Raw genomic sequence first — 22825 nt, 5'->3', positions numbered from 1 at the left:
GCAGCATCAGTCAAGAGTCGAGTCCCAGCCGTCACATTCAATCTGAAACACCATCACAGGAGAAACTCCCCTGACGACTGCCGTCTCCTTCCCTTCATCCCTCTTTCACGTTCGGCAAACCCGTCTGCCTTGCTTTCAGGTTTGATCGCTTGAAAGTTTCTTTGGTTTCTTTATTGTAACACTCAGGGATGTTTATTTGAAAAATAACAAACGTGCACAAATGCCAAAATTGCGTTTGACTGCTTGGCTTTCAAGGTTTCACTGCCTCAGATAAACACTCGCACACCCACCTCATATTTCAGATGTGTGTGTGTGTGTGTGTGTGTGTGTGTGGGTGAATCATGCCAAACTTGTCAAGCACAAGCCACATTTCAGTCCAAAAATCCAAAGAAAATTACAATTAAAGAGCTATATTATTTTAATTGCTGAGTATTTATATGCATCAAAGAGGCATTTATTTATTTATTTGCTCATGTTTTGATTTTGATCTTTTGGGTTTTTAATGTGACTTGTTTTTTTGGTATTTCCCCATGCGTGAACGCGCAGATGACCTTGTTCAGAGTAAATATTAGACAGCATATGGCGGTAATAAAGGAGAGTGTTTGATCTCTAGTGTAGCATCAGTGCAGATTTGAGACACGGACCTCCCTCTGAGGAGGAAGGCCAGGCAATGGCTTATTAGCTCTGTAATTATCATACGCTTGTTCTGTGAAGGACACCCGCTGAGCTCGCCCGAACACGTCCGTAACAGCATAAAATAAGCTCTGAAGACTTTAATGATGTGTGCATGACGTGCCAAACTCTAAAAGGGACGCATCCTGCACTTCCGAAGCATTTCAAGTTTGTTAGTTTTCCACCCTGCCACTGACTCTCAGAATTAAAAATGTTACCGTACCTTTAAGACTTCACTATGTCTGTGCAAATCAGGGCGGCTGAGCTCTTGAACAGCTGATCGGCGGGCGGGGATATGTTAATGAGCTCACTAATGTGACATCATCATTTATGTGGAGGGGCTCTACATAACAGATATGTCAAATTGTGATAGGAATTAGCTAGATGAAAATGGGAAGCGGAACCAGATTTAGGGTAAATGTAATAGCGATACTTTCCTTAATAAACACTATTAATTGTTCATTCTCATGAACTCTTCACAGAAACACCACATCAACTTTTACTTGTTCATTGTTTCTTAAAAGTTTCGAAGAAACCTCTTTCCTTTTGAAACAATTGTCTCTCTTTCAGGGATGCTCCTCTACTTTCATTTACTATCAGCTTTCCAATTTTCTGCTTCCACTCGATGAATCTTTTGTCTTCATTTTGCTTCATCAAGGCCTTTCCGACGCCGCTTTCTTATTTCACACAAAGGGTTCTCTTCAGACTAAAACTGAACAATAAAAGAGACTAATTCGAGTCAATAAAAGCTGTCTAAAGGAATCCGTGAGCAAAACAGACCTCGAGAGAGCGAGACTGAGCCCCTTTGACTCGTTACTCGCTCCACCTGTCCAGCTCTCGGAGACAGCTCAAACAGCTCTTCACTACTGTAATAGTGCTGAAGCAGAGATCTGTGAAAACCTGTCCACAATCCAGCAACTCGCAGGAAGGGATGTAGAATCTGGTCATGCAGAATATACAAGTGCTAATAAACAGCCAATATGTTAATAATAGGCATGCTAATAAGCGACAAGTTAAGAGTGAGAATCCTCAATCTGCATGACTCAAATGAACAGATTGTAGCAAATGAAGTGAAATGCTCATTATGCTAACAGCAGTGAATTATAACGCAGCTCCAGAGAAACATTGAGTCTGAAATATAAGAGACTCAGCTGTCCAGACCCAAGAGAAGAAGGCTCTTCTCCGAAAGCTCAAAACAGGAGCTAGGTTTGATGCAAGCGATGAAACCGTGTATTTGTACTATTGCGCTGGAACGAGGAGAGACAGATCTGGAAAGCGTTCAATCAGAGCGTTGAAGAACAAGACGCTGACAGAAAACCACATCACTGCCTACATCTCCCACAGGACCCGGGAGAGAGCGGAAAGAGAGGCACAAATTGGAGACAAAGCGATCGCACGCTCCCCTTCTCTCGGTGCAGATGAGATTTCGCATCATCTCTGGCCCCGGGGCTGAGACGAGACGTCCCGCTCGAGTCTGTGATTCTGCATGGGCTGCATTGATCAGCAGGAGTGTAAACAGAGTTCATAAGCTCTAAACCCTAGAGCCGGCAGGAACGGGACGTGAGCGTGCATGCACACAAATAAAGCCAACGCTAACCAGAAAGAAAGCTCAGAGCTGTGGCTTTGTGCTCTGTGCACGCAACCCAGACATGCTGAGCTGTGGTCCCAATTCCTAGATGCATCCGGCACAGGTCATTTGTGATCGTGCAGGAGATGCAGGGTCGAATATGGCACGCAACGTGTCCCGAGTCAAGTCTCATTTATTCTCTCTACTATACTTTTGGACAACCTTGCTTCCCATAAAGCCATGAGCAGTTAGCATACGTGTGCTAAATGTGTTGAACCTTGGTGCTCATGTGGGAGATGAAGGTTCAAATCTGGCCACCAACGTTTCCTAATCCTGTCCCACTGACCTGGAACTTTGTCGTCTTCCTATTTTACAAACTGCAAACTGAGATGGTCTTTATTTACATGGGGATGGTGCATGTTTTTTCTTTTTGATTTCTGGAAATTTTACAAACGAAACATTTACTTAAAGTATAACTTTACAAATTATGTATAAATCAAAAAAAAAATCTTAAATTAACAACTAAAACAATCTGTAGACTTATGCATCTGTGATTTTGCTGGAAAACGCAGGAAACTTTATAGTTGAAAAATGTATACTACACTTTTTTTTAGCTGGATCAGGTGGGAGTGGTAAAGAAACTTCAAGACCTGAACAAACGATTCCAGCTTGGTTATGTTCGTGGATAGTGGCCATTATTTTGAAGCTCTGCAAATTGTATATATTCATCGTGAAACTAACCTATACGCTTTCCAGGGGTTATCACATGTCTTCTGAAGCAGATCGATGGGTTTTTGTAACCAAAATAATTCCAAAAATATTCCCCGTGAGAACGCTGAGTTCCAGGTTCTTGGCTAACTTCTGACTCGACGTACAAAGACGTATAGGTTAGTTTTATGTCGCAGTACTTGTGAATATATCTGATTTATGGAACTTCAAAATAATGGCCACTATCCACCAGCATTACCAAGTTTGGAAGAACCACGATACATTTTTACAAAACTCTGACTGTGTTTGTCTGAATGAAGAAAGTCATATACACCTAGGATGGCTTCGGATGAGTAAAATATGCCATAATTTTCATTTTTGGGTGAACTATTCCATTAAAATCCAGCTTGAGCCCGTTCCCATTCTTGTGTAACAGTTTTCACAAAAGCTAAGGGCATGTGAAACATACAGGTTCAAGCTCGGACCTTTAATGTGTCCTGATCCTACACCTCCTTCTAACATCCAATCACTCTCTACTAAAAAAATGCTCCTGAAAAGTTAAAAGACACTGATGACACAGTGCAGTGTTCAGTTCAATGCTCTGGACAGATCTCATTCCCTCTGTCTTTCCATGATAACTACCTGTCAAGCTCTAGAACAACCGCAGAATAGAAATGAGGCACAAGACCCAAAAATTAAAAAAAGAAAACGGAGCGAGTGGATTTTAATGGCATTTTCGAGTGGGAAATCTTCTCTCCTGCACTCAATTAAACTCAACAGATAATGCCATTACACAGCAATCAATCACAAACATTGTAATGAGAAACACACTAAATTCTCTCTCCACATCTCAAACACACACACAAGCAAATATATGATGCTGAAGAGTGTGCTAATGCATTAGGTACAGAGATAAACAAGGTGTTAGCGGGACAGCAGGAGGAATGGAATTAGTTCCATCTGCTTAGAGCCAGCCGAAGAAAGACACAGAAAGAGAGACGGGCGAGAGAAAGAGACAGCAGAAGTAATTAGATTTATGAGGGATGTTAATAAGATTATTTTAACCCCACTTTGAAAACCCTCAGCAAACAGAAAGACAGTCACAAATGCTTCTCATTGTCTCTGTCCTGGTAAAACTGACCATCATCTCGCAATCTTCGTTAACGTCAGAGCTGCCCGTACTGATGCAACAGTGTGCAACCACACACACACACACACACACACACACACACACACACACACACACACACACACACACTCCACGGTAAACGCTCTGCGACATGAAATCTCCAGGTAGTGTTTGAGGAGAGGACAATTGCTTATTAGAAGTCAGAACGTCCCTCATCAGCTTTGAACAATAATCGCTCTCATTAAATGACTCTGTGTGTGTGTGTGTGTGTGTGAGTGTCTGTGCGCGCATGACTGTGTGTGGGTTGTTTGCTTGGCTACAATTTTGGCTCAAATTATGTCTACAGAACTGAACTAAATGTTTCTTAGGGAACCAAAAAAACGCATGCGTACGATATATCGGCATTATACTTATGTACGATATTTTTTACATTTACTTGTACTGGTTAATGTTTAAGCAGGAATGAATGAATGAATTAAACTGTGACCAAAATTTTGGCGCGTTACTGCTTTTGCATTTAGATTAAATTCTGAATAAATTCATTCATTCTGTTGCCAAAATTTGCTGCATCACTACGTTTGCATTTAGATTAAATTCTAACACACATTTAACCTTTACCAATTAAAAAAAAAACTAATTAACGGAATAATGCCTTTAGAAAATCTCAAATTGAAAATCACATTTTTGAATATGTACATTATAATATAATGATCCATAAATACATTTTTTATAGAGAAAGAGAGTGATGTTAAGTTTAAAATATTAAAATTACTAAAACTAACACTGAAATAAAACTAAACAAATATAAATACTGAAAGAAAATGAATAAAAATATACAAATCTTAAATCTAACTTATATTAACTATTTGAATGACAATAATGCTGAATTAACACTGATTCCTAGTAAAATAATCAATATATAAATAAAAGTTTTTAGCTTGTTTTTAAAATAAATATAATTATGTTTTATATAAAAGTCTATAATATGACCAAATATGTGCGTATGATCATGATTGTTTGCTTTGCGTTACTCTTCAGCTGTCTGTGTGTGTGTGTGTGTATGTGTGTGTGTGTGTGTGTGTGTATGTGTGTATATGCGCATGTATGTGTGTGTGTGTGCGTGTGTGTGTATGTGTGTGTGTGTGTGTATGTATGTATGTATGTATGTGTGTGTGTGTGTGTGTGTGTGTGTGTGTGTGGTGATTCACTCAGGTTCAGAACTGCATCCTACACCTCCTCTGTTCCTGCTCTAATTCAGCTGGCAATAAGCTTGTATTCCAGCTGTCTTATGAAGAGTCGGGACGAACCCGTGTAGATACAGTACATGACACTGAATGACTGTGTGTGTGTGTGTGTATGTGTGTGTGCTACTGGAGCTTCATTTCTTTGATAAAGATCTACAGCGCATCTGATTCCTCTCACTGCTGCCCTCTGTCCATCTCTCACTATTCATTCCTTTCATTTCTTTTATCAGCAGAGAAATGAAACGTCAGAGTTTGTGTCCCTCACTGCTTCCAATCTTAAAAAAGCTCAGACGATGGAAAACAAAACCTTTTTTGTATCTTTTCTGAAACAGAGCTCAAGACGTACTCAAACACTCATCCATTCAACCCAGAACTCCCTCACGGTCCACCAGAAATCACAAAGCAATATGTTTTTAATCATTGTTATATATATATATATATATATATATATATATATAGGCTTTCGTTAAGCCTGTTTTTGCTGCTTCTCAGTTAAGTTTAGGTAAAATAATGCAATAATATGTGTTTTACTAATAAGTACTAATAAACAGCCAATACGCTAGTAATAAGCATGCTAATCAGTAGACTAAAGTGTAACCAAAAGTCTTAAAGGTACAGTAGCAAATTAAAAGGTCAAAAGAGAAGCTGTTTAATGCAATAAACCTTGGCTGGTATGACTTGAATGATTTTTAGATGCAAACCTCTCCTCCAGCTGCTCTTTGTCACTTCAAGAGTTAAAATAGGAGTCCATTTCATACTCATCTTTTCTTAATACACTCCATCTCTCTGTCTCTTTTCTTTGTTTGATTCTCTCGGCCAGCACTGAGACCTTAAGGATCTGAACCAGACTCCACCGGCACCAAAGCAAAAACTAAACAATTCAAACCCTAGCAACCAGTTGGAACATCTTAGCAACCACATTTAAACAGCATGTGCGACTGCTGTCCATCAACTTACCTAACTTCAAACTTCAAGCTTGTCAATCGTTTTTAACATTCAGTCACGTCAAACATTTTTATCGTTGAACTTACATTACATTACACCTCTTTTGTTTTTTAAACGCTTATTCTAAATTAATAACCCAATCATAATTCATCTAAATGTATAATAAATTGAGTAAAATAAAATACAATAAATAAAAGCAAATATTTACAATTAAATATTACTTTTTTAAAATTAAGAAATTATTAATTTTGACTAGTGCTTCAAATAATTAATCGTAATTAATCATATCAAAAATAAAAGTTTTGGTTTAAATAATATATGTATATATTTAAGAAAAACCTTATATTTATATATTTAATATATTTATATTTAATATAAACAATATGAATATATCTAAATATTTTCTAAATATATACTGTATGTGTGTATATTTTTGTGTGCAATAAAAATGCACATCACATACATATATATTACCTAAAACAAAAATGTGCTTGACAACAGGTTAGTTCTGTGAACTTTGAAAATGCTCAGAACGCTATTACAATGATACGGCTTGCATAATCCTGAAAAAATACCATGGATGTCAACGGCTACCATCAACCGCTTGGTTACCAATATTCTTCTTGGAAAAGATCTTGCGTAAATGATGACAGAAATGTAATTTGATATTTTTTCTTTAATCTACTTCACCAGAATGTATTCTGTTGAAGATCGGCCTCTAAACCTCCGATAAAGACAGTAAAGAGTTTATAGACTCACATGCTTCCGGTGGCCGAGCTGCTGTCGGTGGGCAAAGAGCCATTGGAGCGCTCCATCTGCGCCAACCTGAGCGGACAGAGACCCAGATCAATGACAGTATCACGCTCTTTATTAGCATTAAAACATCCGGCGTACGGCTTTGTGTACATCCGAGCATCTTTATTCGCGTGGTGGGTGACGAACGGGAACATAAAACTATAAAAATGTCAATTCAAAGTATGAGTCCTTGTCTGGCCAAGCGGGTTGGACACCACCAATCGAAGCTCAATGCTGAATAACTCTGCATCGCAGATAGTGCTAGAGTAAGGAGCTTTACTTCCGCACACACTCGGGACTGAAGACTCGTCCCGATGGATTACCGTCTCATAGAGTTCCTATAATGGGATTGAGGCTTCGGTCGTAGTCTATATTCACAATCCTATAATAACCGCCTGCGTGTGTGATAGTGACATTGAGAGAAACTAGCTGACGATGAAAATCCATTTTCGAGTCTTTACGGGTAGAAGGTCAGCGCTGGAGGCAGTTGCTGCATTTGTGCATGCATAGTATGCTTTTTTTCTTCCTTTGAGCAGGTGTAAATCGAATTGATATGCGCCTAATATACAGTATGTGGCGGCAGATTAAATTGGCTTTGGAGGAGAGTCAGAGGTCTAAGAGAGCATGTGCGCGTTTATGCCGTCCCCGCTCTCATTTGTGTGGGTGTGTGCTCATTTATCAAGACGGCAGCTGATCTCACGATACTGAATACTGTAAACGCTAACTCTACCGAAGACAGAGAACGTAAAATTGTTCACATTACATCCACTTACTATCATATAAAAAGTAGTAAATGATGCATAACTACAAACAGCTAACCCTAAACCAATCCTTAATTCTATAGGAAGTATACACATACAATAATGTTACTAGTCTTAAAAGGTTATTTTTTTAGCATTGATTTTTTAGCACAAAGATGGTTTGACATCCACGAAACAGTTCCACTACTACTTCCTAACGACACCTCCTTAAAACAACGCCTAGCCATAATTTGCAACAATTTTTCAAAAGCGATACAGATGCATGCAATTAATTTGACATTTACGTGATTGACAGCGCTAGTTTTTACTAGTCAGACATGTGCGGTTGCAGTCAAATGACATCAGTGTGGTTTGTGTCGGTGAGATATACCTGCTGGCGTATTGCCCTATCCGTGAGTGCGTGTCGTCATGAGAGAGCTGCGGCGATGGAGAAAGCCTGAAAACATAAACACACACATAAACAAAAGCAGACTCCAAAAATAACCAACGGCAAACACAGCGCTATACATGAAAAGTGGCTGATGTTCTACAGTGAAGGCCGAGTGTTATTGGGATGGATGAACGGAGGAAGAAGGTTAGACGGAAAAAACAAAAGAACAAAAAGAGAGGTGGGGTGGGGGAGGGGTGCCATTCCGCGTGCATTGAGGTGAGGGGCATGCTGTGCTGAGGAAGACGAGGACTGTCGATACTCACTCGTACTGCTCCGGGCACATGCTGATGAGAGTGACCGGACTGCAAGAGGGAGAAAGAACAACAAAAACCAGGGGTAAGGAGGAGAGTGGGGGAGGGGGAGGAGCAACAGAATTTGTTTTAGGGTCAGAGGTCACACAATGTGGAGGTCAGATCCACACACAAGGATGTGAAGGCGTTCTGGCTGTCATACTCCTCCAGTACTGCAGGGGGCAGTGCAGAACACTGGCTTTACCGAATGAAGTGTGATGAAAATATGACATTTACACAGCTCACTCGCTGTCATGCCAAACTGAACCTGAATGACGTTACCGGTTCTGAGGAAGTTGTATTTAATGGATAGTTCTGGTTCTTGATTCTGATTGGTCGAGCTGTGTTTAAAGCCGTTCTAAATTATCCTACAAACATACCCCTCTTTGTCTGCATCTGCTTTGTTGCAACCACAACAGTTTCAAATGTTGCTTTCAAAAATTGTAATATTTTTTTGGGTTTGGTCCTGGTCACTTTTTAAAAAAGTTATGTGGGTTTAAAACAACACAAGGGTGATTAAACGCTGAATTTGAATTTTCTGGGTGAACGATCAACTGTTTTTTTTCATTTCTTTTGCGCGCACACAGCACCATTCAGCCTCCAAACTAGGATCAGATCCCCAAACCACTCTTTAATCTTTCATTTATTTTCATTCCATTTCAGTGTCTTTTCAAGTGAAAACTTGCTGTTAATCGCATATAGCGCAAGGCGCAAAAGATCAAACGCTCCGCTCCGTCTCGTCAGGGACAAGTTTAATCTGCTGCAGAACCCTATTGAACTTCAGTGTCTCTCAGAGATGATGAAAAGTGTCATCTTTTTCTTTTAAAGAAAACCATATAGCAGATGAGACGATAATTGCGAGCTGGGATATTCAAGGTTAGTTCGGTTCATGTTTGTCTTTTTTGCGAAAGAAGAGGCATTTCCATCTGTCACACTGCAGGACTGAGGCCTTTTAGTCTTCCTCACAGCTGATGTAGAGACGAAAGGTCTAGGATGAGACCCTCAGGTGACAGAAAGTGACTTACAATGACGTTTGTTTTGTGTGAGAAGGTCAGCAAAGTCAGGAAGAGTTTTTCTTTTTAACAATGTTTAAAAGTTGCTCAAAAGAGCTAAAACTTAAGATGAAACTGCTTTAATAGCTCATTTATCTTCTGTGAAGTGACGATCTGAGAGTGAAACTTTTATCCATCAGGAATTGGAGTGGATCAAGAACGGCAAGATTATAGTAAGGCTTTAATAACCATCGGCTTAAAAGATTATTTGGTTGGTTGGTTGGTTGAAGATACTATAAATTTTGTCATTAATCACCATGTCGTTCCAAACACAATTTAAAACTTTTTGAATGAAAATGAAAACAGTCTCGCGACAGTCCCAAACAATTACCACTGCCCAGGTGCAGAAGAGTATGAAAGACGTCGTCTTCCATCACTGGTTCAACCGTAATCTTATAATGCCAAGTGAATACTTTTTGTATGGAAAGAAAACAAAAATTAAGACTTTATTCATCAATTCAGGACATTAGCGCAATTTATGGAGACTAACACTGTTGTTACTGAATGATTAATTCATGTCTAGGACTATTGATTAATTTATTATTATTTTATTTTATGGACAAGAACTCTTCCAGTGAAACGACAGACTTATTTCCAGACATATGCTGGATGTTTCGCCCCCATCTCAACATCCATTTAACAGAACAGTCCTGCATTTCACTCCTTTCTTCATCTTGGATGTACGTCACAATATGAAAGAAAAGATCCATAACTTTGCCACTTTATATCTAGCAACCTACACAAATGGAAAGTTGCTTCTGTGCACTAATAAAGGATGGTTAAAATTCATCAATTCACATCGATTCGGCGGCATAAAAGCTGGCGCCTGTATCGCAATGCATTATTTCTAACATAGCTGCATTGGTAAAAAATAATTAATTGATATGTTGTTATTGTTATTAGCAGACGCATTATACTTTTATCATTTAGAAAGCAGAGCATATGGCATCGGCCTCAGTTGCACATAAAGTCCTGACGATTTGTTGGACCACGAAAGTGTATTAAGAACATAAAAGAGAGTCTATTACGATTTCATGTTGACGTTCAGTTCGGCTGAAGAAGGAGAAATATGAGCCGTGTCAAAGACAAAACGCTCCAGTTATCCGGGCTGTTAAATGGCTGGTTTGGTGTATTACAATGTACAGAGCACTGGACCCAAAGTAACGAGGGATTTTGTAAATTAGTGCTGACACAGTCAACAAACACACTCTCGCTAATAAAAATCGGTCAATATCCCCCGGCGCTCCAGAATTTCACGAAAACCAAACACTGTGTGCTTTCATTTGGCTTCTGGAAAGCGCCCTGAATATATTTCAAGCGCGGTCATCACTCTTTGTTAAATCTGACAAGCGGCGATGGAGTTTACTCATGCTAGCGCTCACCGCGGCACGTCTGTTCAGAAACCTGAAAATCAAACGGTACATAAAAAGGTCTGCTACCACCGACGCTCCGATCGGCTGAACCTCACGCTAACGTGGAACGACAGGAAGCCTGTGCGGAGTGAACAGTCATTTCAGATTTATAATCAGCACCAACTGAAGAAATGGGTCATCTGCAGTTCCCCCGTCATTTAGCAGAAGCTTCTTTCTCACACAAATTCACAAAATGGTCCCAGTGGAAAACCAGAAGTGCCTTAATCAACGGTAGTATGGAGATAAGGCTGAAGTGGGAACTGCATAACTCCTTATTTTCTTGAATTGGCCGCGCTCGGGCTGGGTTCCAAAAACACTGAACTGCCTGGGGTGGCATTTTGAGACATCATACAGTAGGCATGTTCCCAACTCGGAGGCACAAGACAGGATGCATAATCGCGCTGCCTTCCAAGATGCTTTCTTTTGTTCAAATTCTAAACCGGCATCGCATGTGTCTTTAGCGGAAAATGTATCGCGACAAATACGGTGGGAAAAAAAAATCCATGCAATTTGGCAGGCAAAATGAAAGAAATGTTGATTATGGGCTCTTTTCACATTCCCTGAGTTCTTGGCAGCAAGTCATCATAGTGGGGTACATGTCTATAGTGGTGAGAGGAAACTACAACAAATATAATTATTGCATTTCCATTTGAAACAACCCACAATAGATTTTCTGAGCATTCTTAAAGCTGTACGCTACGTATTCTGCTAAACTACACCATAGACTTGACTCAGTTTGTGACATATGTGACTTATTTTTGTTTATAGCCTTCAATTAATCGCTTAAGAGTTATTATAACTGCCTTAAAGGGATAGTTCACCCCAAAATAAAAAAATCGTCATCATTTACTCACCCTCATGTTGCTACAGACTTTGCTACAGAGTTTCTTTCACTTTCAAGAATGTTCATAACCAAACAGTTGATGGTCCTCATTGTCTTGCACAGTATTTCTACTACAGAAGTCAATGGGGACCAACAACTATTTGGTTCTCAATTCTTCAAAATATACATTTTAATTTTTTGCCAAATTATTCCTGGTGCATTTGACATTCTGCTCGAGTGAAATCTAGCGGGTAAATTCCAGCCGTTTTTGCACACACCTTTAGAAGGTCAGCGGTAGAAAGCAAGACACAACCTTCTAGGTTTCTGAACAGAGATCACAACCAGCTGAAATCTTCTGAGCAGAGAGCGGATAATCTAATTAGAGCGTTTTGAAAAGATATTCACTGTCGCTTTCACACCGCAGACCAGGCCTCTACGCGGAGGATATATTTCAACATATATAAAAATTTCTGTGCAGACAGAAAATCAGCACTATGAAGCGAGACGTGTTGACATGATAACATTTGAACAGCAGCTCTGGGCAGACACAGCCTGTATTCAAGGTGTCCAAGGCTGAGGCTTGATTACTAACGCGCCGTATCTTTCAATTCAAGTTGAAATTTCAAACCCAAGGCATGGAAAGCAACACACTTTTGCAGAAATCAAAAGGCCGGCCATTTTGAAGCAAGCTCAACGATTTCTTACAGGACTCAAACAGCTTTTAGGCAACACCGCAAATAATGACATCTCCGCATCTGAGTTTTTGATATTACAATGTGTCAGCCTTGGCATTTCACTTCTTTTAGATCCTGTCATTTTCTCAGATTTCAAGACTTCTGCTCAGAAAAGAAGTCGGTCTCCATTCTTCACACTTCTCAATAGTTCTTCGAGTGTGAATAAGCGTGAAGGCTGTAAAAGCTCTCCGGGTGAAGACAGATAACGACTGGAGGCGGCAGAAAGCCAAAGCCCGTGGAGAGTTCAATTTCAAACAAATGCAATGCATTTTAATCTCTTTCAAGATTTCGCTTACGTTTCCATGTTGTCTCCTTCGAGGACCGTCTGGACGGGCAGGTATCCCAGACGAGGGTGCTTGGCGAAATACTTCTTTGAGCGAAACTTGTTTTTTAAAACTTTGGTGAAATCTCGCATGTCTTCTCCTGAGGTGGTCTGAAAATGAGAGAAGCACACAGATGATGGATGAGGATTTGGAGTTACTTTATTAACAATTGCTCAAAGCAACTTTAATACAATTAAGACCGAATCACAAGAGGTTTGAACCTCCAGTGTTAAACGTTGCTGTGTAGGCGTTTGCCGAAAATATTTATGGGTTTCACAGTGAATCTATTTTTTTCTTTTTTCAGCTTTACAAGGCTGTTTACAGCAAGTTTTATTCCACTCACCAAAATAACACCCAACCAAATTTACAATTATATCTAAAATGCTGCTTCTCACCAAGCCTGCATTTATTTGATCAAAAATGCAGTAAAACTGTAATATTGTAAAAAAAACTTTTGCAACTGCTTTCTATGTGAATATGTTACAATGTAATTAACTTGTGATCAAAATCATTGCTCTCATCTTTAGTGTCACATGATCCTTCATGTCAATCTAATATGCTGAATTCCTGCTCATTTCTGATCATTATCAATGTTGAAAACAATTGTGCTGCTCTATACAATTTATTAAAGGTTTATCTCGTGTATAGTAAGTTAAAAAGAACAGCATTTATTTGAAATATACGTCTTTTGTAACACTGTAAATGAGTTTACCGTCACTTAATCTTAACGACCTATTTTGTATCCTTGCTGAATAAAAGAAACTAGCTTGACCCCGAAACTTTAAACAGGAACATGCATAGAAATAATAAGCTACGGTTGTGTCTGTTTTCACCTCACAAAAATGTTAGAGACGCGTTGAGATCAGAATATCACAGAGACTTGGCAGGGAAATCTTTTATCTGGACCAGAAAGAAACCATCCCAGAGTACCCTAGCAACCGCATACAATAGCAAAGCCTTGGAAGCCATCCAGAAGGTGCAGCTCATATTTCCTCCAATTAGGTGGCATACAAACACACACTTGCATCATTGCTTTGCTAACAAATGGGAATAGCGGCTGAAGATTCTTTACATAGCATCTCTGACCTGAAAACACAAGTTTCCACTATATTTAGAAGGGCTTCACATTAGCAGCAGAGGTGTTAGCAAACACAAGCAGTGCGCACACACACGTGTTTTGGGTCAGTTTGAGTGAAATGCTGTATAATGAGAGCACGCAGACCTCATTAGTCTACACTACTGTACTCCTTTGTCTCACTGATCCGTCCATCCACACTCATCTCATTCTCCATTTGCCTACTGAGCCGAGAAAGGTGCTTCAGTCCAGGATTCCTCTGTCTGCATCTCCACTCAAAGTCTTCATAATCTGCACATATTCACCAACCAAATGGTATTTCTGCTGCAGAATGGGAGAGCGGCCGAGAAACGAGGATGTGACAGCTCATGCATTACAGAGGGATTCTGTCTCTCCAGTTCCGTCTGCTAAACTCTCGAGTCAAAGCAAAGACCAACAGAACTTATGAACTTCAGATGTCACGACCGCTAAAAGTTCTACATGGACGCTGTACAGAACATTTCCTTAAAACAGCCGATTACCATATCAAATGCATTTTTGTTTTGCTTGGTTTTTTTTGCATTTTTCGTTTAGTCAAATCTAATATGCAAAAAAAAAAAAAAAAAAAAAAAAAAAAAAAAATATATATATATATATATATATATATATATATATATTAGATGCTTCCATTGTCCTCTTTTACAAGTTGCTTTGGATAAAAGTGTCTGGTAAATGAATAAATGTAAATAAATATGTCTATGTCTGTACACACACACACACACACACACACACACACACACACACACACACACACACACACACACACACACACAAAAAGAGAGAAGAAAAGCAAAAGAGAGAGAGAAAAATCAAACATAATGTAATAACGTGAGTAAATGTTAATAAATGGTGTTTTTCCACGTTTGGGTGAAGCTTTGCTTTTGAAAAAGGCTGAAGTTCCCGCTGAAACACAGCACATTACTCATTTACTCTGACACCGGGCTGAAGAAACTCTTTGTATCCCTCAACTAATAAAAACCATATCACAACAACAAAAAGCAATATCACCACAATGAAAAAGCAATAACGGCGTAACAGCCCAACCGAGGGCCACAAAAGCATATTCTGTTCAATATTGATCTTCCGCTCTCCGAATGCTGATGACAGTATTTGCTGTTGATTCGAGGTAAATTTGTTTCATTCTTGTTTGTCTGTGTGTGTGTGTGTTTCCAGAATGTGCTATCTAGGATACGTCGGTTTGAAAGGAAATGAAAGTCATTGTCTTCCTGTCAAGATGGAGGCGTGCGGATATTTCACGACTGCTGGTGGTCTGACAGGAGTGATGAATTCAGGATAACTGCCAATCAAAAACAGAGCGAACTAATGACTGGAAAGGGATGACGGAGAAACGAGAACTTGCATCCAAACGAAAAACAATAAATCAGTCAAATCAGATAATGTTAAAGAGTGGCTGGTGGGCTTCAGAAAGCGGTTTCTAGCTAAGCGCTGTCAACACAATCTTATTATAAAACTGTTAGTTCTGGTCTAGTAATTTAATAGGCCGAGCGTTGTTGTCTGTGCGCTCACTTTTCTCATCTAGAATTACAATTTTATAGCTCACAACATTGTAAACCCTTTTTGTTGGTGAAACAAAAGCAGGCCGTATTGTGTTGGAAATGTCACTCGATATTATCTACCTCTTTATAGAAGCACTGTATAAAAGTAATATCGCACTTGTGATCGATATTCTGGGGCCAGTGCTATTTTACGTGATGCTTCATAGAACAGCACCGTGAACTTATTACAGAAGCGATCCACAAGGAGTACCCTGGGGATAAACGCTTTGTTCAAAGTCACAAACATGGCTCTGCTAGCAGACATCAAACAAGGAACATTCTGGTTATCTGAACACAACAGCCGTTTCTGTAATGTTGGAGTACGTGTGTATCCTAATGAGCTTTAGGAAGTACATAGTCTGATTTTCTAGGGGTGGAAATCTTTTGACACCTCATGATTTGATTCAAAATTGAAGTAGTCAGAAAAACGACAGAAAAGGAATTGTAAAAAAAGTGTGAAAAAAACCCCACAAAAACGGTGCATAGTCTTTAAAATATGAGCTATAAACTGATTCTATAAAACGCATATATAAACATTTCTTCTGGATTTTTGACATCTAAAACACCTACCAGCTCCCATACCTCAACTTCCTATAAGTTTAGAATTTCAAGACGTTTGTTATCCTAATTAATGAAAATGAATTAACTGCCCTAAATGTTACTGTACATTTAAGAAAATTAGTTTTAGCATTAGGGAGTAGAAATATTGTCTAGCAGCATATTCATATGACTGAACATCAGATTGTAATTTATTATACTGATCCAATCGAGTTTTAAAATGTAAAACCTTCCATGTTCCTAAATGTATTGCACCAAATCTTCCATTTAAGATCAAAATGCATACTATTAATATTTGTTCCATACACCGGAGGATTCATCTCACTGCCTTATTTATAACAAATGGAGTTTCCTTAAATTCTTTTTTGTCCATATTATCTGACAACAGTCCAGCTGTGAGAAGAAGAAAGTATCCAACACTATTTTCATCAAATCAAACGTAAAATTTTGTCTACATCAGCTACCGCCCTTCCCATTCTCTTCACCGTGTTCTTGACAATTTATCATCCAGGGAGACTTCCAACAGTTCTGATTCCTTAACTTGCTGAATAACAGTTTTATTCATATAGAATTTCAGATCCGGTTTGCTCCGGTTAGAAACAAACACTGTACTCCGTTTTAGATGCGTTTAGTAACTAGTTTTCTAAAATTCACTTTTCTATACTCTCCGAGTCCTCATTCAAAATGGCTGTTGATTCAGCTGATGTTTGTGCAGATGTGTCATCTCTATTCATTGATAAGTTAGCATTTCTTAATACCAGATATAAAGCATTCGTAACAACAGCGGTCCTAAACAACACCCTTGTGGAACTCCACGTTCAGTTCACCCTCTATACAAATAACTTCCATCCAAAAAAACAACAACTCTTATCTATCATCCACCCAAGCGATTACCGATGGTCTAAATCTATAACACTTTCCAAAAAAAGCTTAGGATCGATAAGGCCAAATACAGCTGTAAAATCTAATAAGACTGCTCCACATATTCTTTTTTATCCAGCCCTTGATACCAATCATCTGTCACTTGTGCTAAAACAGTATGCTTTTCTAAAGGCATGCTGATAATTTGATATGAGATTATTTTGTCAAATGTCCTGAATGATTCTCTCTCTCTCTCTCTCTCTCTCTCTTTCTCTATTTCTCAAAGCTAAATGAAGTGTTCAGAAGACTTAAAATGATGGACCACTTTTGCGGTGCTTTCTGGAGCTTAAAGTTGGTGACAGACCTCTCTCTGGATCAGTGGCGTAGCGAATGGGCACAATAAAAGATTAGGCTATTAGCTTAGCCTACTCCTCAATGAACACTTCGGTCATCAATGAAACCTTTTTTTTAAAGCACGATTTATTTTAAGCACAGACTTTCAAAAGCAACCCATTCAACACAAAATACTTCCATACTCTGAGACAATATGCACTATTGCGTGCATCGCCGTCTGATTTCACATTCACTCAGTCTTGCATAAAGCACGTTGCTTACGTAATAAATGAAGGAGACATATGTAAAATAGTCTATGTGACATCAGCGGTTCAACCGTCAAGTTTACAAAGCTACAAGACAAAAAAACAAACTAAAGACTTTACTTAGTGCACAAAAAGTATTCTCTTAACCATGTAAGCTTATGGTTGAGTGCACATATATATTTTTACCATAATTGTGGTCAAAAAGAATGCTTGATCAGTCAACCGTTATACAGAATGGCGAAAATAAGATTGATTTCATTGACTAAAATGACACTAAAATGTTCAGGCATTAAAACAGGACAAGGTTGATGTGATACGACAACTAAAACATAGATTTGAGACAGAACTAAGACTAAAATAAAAACCGATGCCAAAATTAACACTAGAAGCCAGTTACTGATACATTATAAACCCTCACCTCCAACTGTATCGTAATTAATTTCACATCTCAATCGATTTGAAATGTTACATATTCGGTTTGACTTTCAACTAGCTCAGAGTGCATTGTTACATCCCTAGGTTTAGGGCTACAAGTTTTTGTCGAGCCACACAAAAAACAACTGAATCTGGAGCTGAACCATCTACTGGATGGACAACACCACACTCAGCCACCGATATGATTAAAGAAAGGCAACACTTCTTTGCTTAAGTGCCAGTTAAAATAGTTGTATCATTATTCATTCTTCCCTAAATTCGCAAAGAGAGCAAAACAGAAATTTGCTTACTTTTTGTCGCGCTGATCAATGACAGTGACAGCTTTTCAATTTCACGCTCTGAAACTGAACTGTTGAATTGAACACCTTAAATTTCAGGTTTCACGGAGCTTGTGTTTTGTGGAGGTGGGAGGAAATCCCGCCGGTGACGCTAATAGATCAAGGCCCTCTGAGTTTTAACTACTCTCCATTTCGCCTGCAGCAGTGGAGGAGAGACTAACCTTCGCCATTATTCTCGTACCGCGAGCTGCTGCACACCGACCGCACATCACGGTCCCAGCTGGATAAAAACTCAGTAGATGTGCTCTTCCAAAAAGCAGTCAGCAGGATAATATCTCTTAGGAGAGATGCGATCGTGAGGCAGCATGTGTCCTTGACTGAATTAAAACGCCACTTCATACACAATACTTGTACAGAGTACTGTCGTTAGGCTATTGCAATATTGTTAGCTTAGCTTATTAGCAATAAGCTAATATCAAACCCTATACCTGAAATCAACCACAAGTCCAATCCTCAGTGTGTTTCCCATAAGAAGCTGCAAACAAGTTCCCATTAAGTAACATTATTCTGAATTTGAGTCTTGTTTTATGCAAACGTTAGAACGAAGAAAAAAAGCCCCATGAATGATATGCAGGAAAATGTGCTAACATTCCATTAATTTTACTTTTGCTCATAACCTTGCCAGTAAACTCTTCCTGTTACCGTTTCAAACTAGTTACGCTCTTTCATTCCAGATTAGCTGTCTTGAGAGCTAGCCGCCTTTGTAGACAGGAAGTCATCTCAGGTTTTGGAACAGAGCCACATCTCTACCACTGAATGCCCACCGTAATGGCCATTCATGCAAAATGTCTCTTTTATGAGCTCCAATTTGCGAGCTTCATTACGCACGCCTTGATTTGATGGGTAGAGAGAGAGAGACTGTACGAGAAGGGCAGACTAACTCACCGGTGTGCAGTACTCCACCATGGGGTAGTTCAGTTTATGACCCTTCGCTGTGCGACCAGAGAAGAAACAACTCTGGCAAACGTCGTAGTTGAAGTGCTTCAAACTGCGATATCTGCAAAGAGAGAAAGAAAACTGACAATCAGTATGACAGACCTAGGATAGCTAGGAACTTTTTATGCAACTGATCCTTTTTGGCTAACATTGACAACTTTTGGGATTCATAACACCCATAACAACCCCAAAGCTGCAGTTCTGACAAACTATTATCCACTTGTTATACGAATAAGTCTGAAACTGACAGTCCTCTTGAGAGTACTCATTCACTCCAGTCACGTCACGCTTGATTCAATAACATCATTACCACACAGTTTAGAAGTGTTTTTATTTCACGCATCTTCTTCATATAAATGTAAATCGAGTGCGGAGGAAGACCGCACACCGAGTTGTTTGTTTTTCGGTTTCTTCTGGTCTCTCCAGGAAATGCTAATTCAATAGAATGTAATTTCTCCAGTGTGCAATATTTCCACTGCACTTCTGCATAAAATATATGACAGTAAAAAGCTGCTGCATTTTTCCGAAAACGCTCTTTTTCTCTCTGGGGCAGCCCATTTGAAAGCACAATATAACACTGAGGCCCCTGCTGAGAATGACGAAACATCACCCCATCAGGACTTCGGTCAAGAGCTTTTATATTACTTTCTAAGAGTTAAAATGGATATCTGATCTAAAATCCAATTGGGTGAAGTTAGAAGATATTGAAGAATAAATCAATAAGCCTTGATGTTTTGCATGTTACAGTGATTTTATTGGCAGTAATGGGTGTCCTAAGGCCAATTTTAATATTTTATTTTTAATATTTCTTTATGAAGTCTGACATCAATTAATGTGAAAAAGAACACATTAACATTTTTTGAGGGTCTCATTAGCGCTAGGTTGACAGCTCATACAAGCGTATCCGGTTTCACTGAATGACTTTGTCTTTAGTCCCACAATGTTCTGGAATATTTCAGAAAATATTACAGAATATCAAATAATGTTACAGAAACATTTCCATCTTTTCAAAAGCAAGCTATCTTTAAAAAACATCCAAAATGAGCACAGAAATGTTCTAAAAAAAAAAAAACAGCCTTTTATAATTAATGATAGACATTAAAATTGCTCTGACCTAAATATTGACAGCTCTCTCGGCCACCAGAGGGTTTACTCTATTTATAGGGCTGTCCAAGTCAATATTAATACGTGATAAATTAAGTACGCTCAACATTGTTCTTTTTCAAGCTGTTACCTCATTTTTTCAATTTAAAATATCTAATCTCTCATCAAAGCTAAGCATGACAATTTCCTCAGACACATGGTTTATGTGTAACGTGTGACAGCATGACAAATAAATTGTGCATAAATAGGATTAAAAAATACTTGTACTGAACTAGAGGCCTTCAGGTTAGTAGCAAAAATACCTTTACCATCTAACATCAAGAATATTATTCAGTTATATTATATTATATATAGTTACATTATATCAATAACTCAGAATGTTATATTTTGTAATATGATTGAATATTGTGTATATACATTTGTGTGGTTCTATTCCTTTTATAGAATTCATTTTTATAGACTTTTATAGAGTCTGCTGTTCGCACGTATAAAGCTAAAGCCCTAAAAACAGACATTCTGATCCTAAAGGTTAACGATCGACCAAAGAGCCTCAGTTGACATCTAGAAATATAACCCACAAAATACAGGTATTGCACAACTCTATATGCTGTGCGCAAATTTCGGTAACTCAAAAACTTGCGTACACGAGCCGAGCCGAGACGTGAGATTTGAGTCACGTAGAAATGACGCTACGCCCAATTTTCTGTCGTACGGGGCCCCGTAAATGAGGCCCTATGTGAACGGCCCCTAACTTCATAAGGAGTGGAAGTCGTTCGGTCATTTAACATTCAAGCGAACGATCCGCTTTGAACGATCTAATGAAACTTTTAATAGACACCACATTTACCGACGGGGACAGTGAAGAGAGGTGTGAAAGTCAACAGTGAGGGTGATTTCGCTTCATCCCCATTGAACTTTACTCACAAGCTATTCCCGCGAGACCACGTCTCTGACTACGGCACCAATTTACAAAAGCGCTTGTAAAAAGTCATTTGTCGGCGCGGAGGGAATACCGCTTAACTGCCACGAACCACTTAACCCTTAACCACAGCAAAAACGACTCTAAGGCACAGCCTCTTGTGGATTAGCGCTTTAACAATTAACAACAGTTAATCTGCCAAACAATTAAATACATTCGTAAGCGAATTCATCAGTTTAACGGAATTACGCCGCAGGATTTCTTTTCCACAGGTCTCGATAAATCCAGCTCGACTGACTGGGACTTTATTTTTCTCCGTTCCTCTCTCTCGTTCCATTCCGTCATCTCTGCTATCCGTCACTGACAGAACTCTTTTCGCATCTCCTCCGTCAAACGTCCGACCGAATCTCTGCCTCGGAGAAACACCTGACGGTGTGGTCCGATGCGCTCAGAGGCTGTCAGCGTGACTGAGGCGAAGATGCTAAACACGGCGGTAATACACCAGCATTGTGTATGTAGGCATGGCATTTGAAAAGGTCACCGCCTATTGCGACCACCACGGAGGCTGTGACGTCACACCAACACACGCTTTCATTAAGTTTCACTTTCTCCACTTCTGCACACGGCTCCAATTCATGCGGACTATAAATTCTGGCTCACCTTTGAAGCTAAGAAGCTAATAATAATGCAATAAAGATGTTTTACTGCTATAATTATTGATTTTACTGCAGTCTTCTCGTGATTTGTTACCATTATTATAATTAATAGCGTGTTTTATACAAGTTGAGTTTCAACAATTGCTTAATTCTACAAATGCAAAGACCGCAAGCGTTTATAATATTGACGCTAATTAATTAAACATTTTAATGGCTAATTACATGCAAAACTTTTATAATGGGAAGAAATCGGTTAGTTTTGATTAACTATATTAATCAACACGAACTACTGAAAATAATTCTCAAGGGTTTATTAATAGTTAATGTTAATTACTACTACATTAGTACAATAAAATCAAAACATGCATCTGAGCTAAAAACGGTTTAATTTTTAATAACTAACATTCAGAAATACTAATAAATACAGTACAGCATTATCTTTATTTTTAACTGTAAATGATTATCAATAAACCAACTTTTTTTTTACATAAACAATTTCAAGAAACGACATATACTGTATTAATCATTTTATTATTACTACAGTATTTAAATCTAAACAATTAAACCATTGATTTTTATGAAATATTTATTGATAATTAAATTTGTTCATTGCTATATATATAGAATGCATATATATATATATATATGCTATATATATATATATATATATATATATATATATATATATACATATATATATATATATATATATATATATATATATATACACACACATATATATATATATATATATATATATATATATATATATACACACACACATATATATATATATATATATATATATATATATATATATATATATATATATATATATATAAATAAATGTATGTATGTATAAAC

The 22825-nt window shown here is 38.4% G+C and overlaps 1 protein-coding gene across 5 annotated transcripts in view; it reads right to left on the bottom strand.

Annotated features, from left to right (window-relative positions):
* LOC122328832 (utrophin-like) overlaps positions 1–22825 on the bottom strand; it is a 167864-nt gene that overhangs the window by 10623 nt on the left and 134416 nt on the right. For all 5 annotated transcript variants that reach the window (XM_043224832.1, XM_043224827.1, XM_043224828.1 and 2 more), the window contains 5 exons: positions 19232–19343; positions 12859–12995; positions 8515–8553; positions 8192–8257; positions 7025–7090 (listed from right to left, as the gene is read on the bottom strand). In XM_043224832.1, the coding sequence (XP_043080767.1) occupies positions 7025–7090; positions 8192–8257; positions 8515–8553; positions 12859–12995; positions 19232–19343 (420 nt within the window). The remainder of the gene's footprint in view (positions 1–7024; positions 7091–8191; positions 8258–8514; positions 8554–12858; positions 12996–19231; positions 19344–22825) is intronic.

This window comes from Puntigrus tetrazona, chromosome 23 (genome assembly GCF_018831695.1).
Source record: "Puntigrus tetrazona isolate hp1 chromosome 23, ASM1883169v1, whole genome shotgun sequence".
Classification (NCBI taxonomy): domain Eukaryota; kingdom Metazoa; phylum Chordata; class Actinopteri; order Cypriniformes; family Cyprinidae; genus Puntigrus; species Puntigrus tetrazona.
The sequence above is the reverse complement of the archived record's forward strand: the minus strand, read 5'-3'. Positions and strand labels throughout refer to the sequence as shown.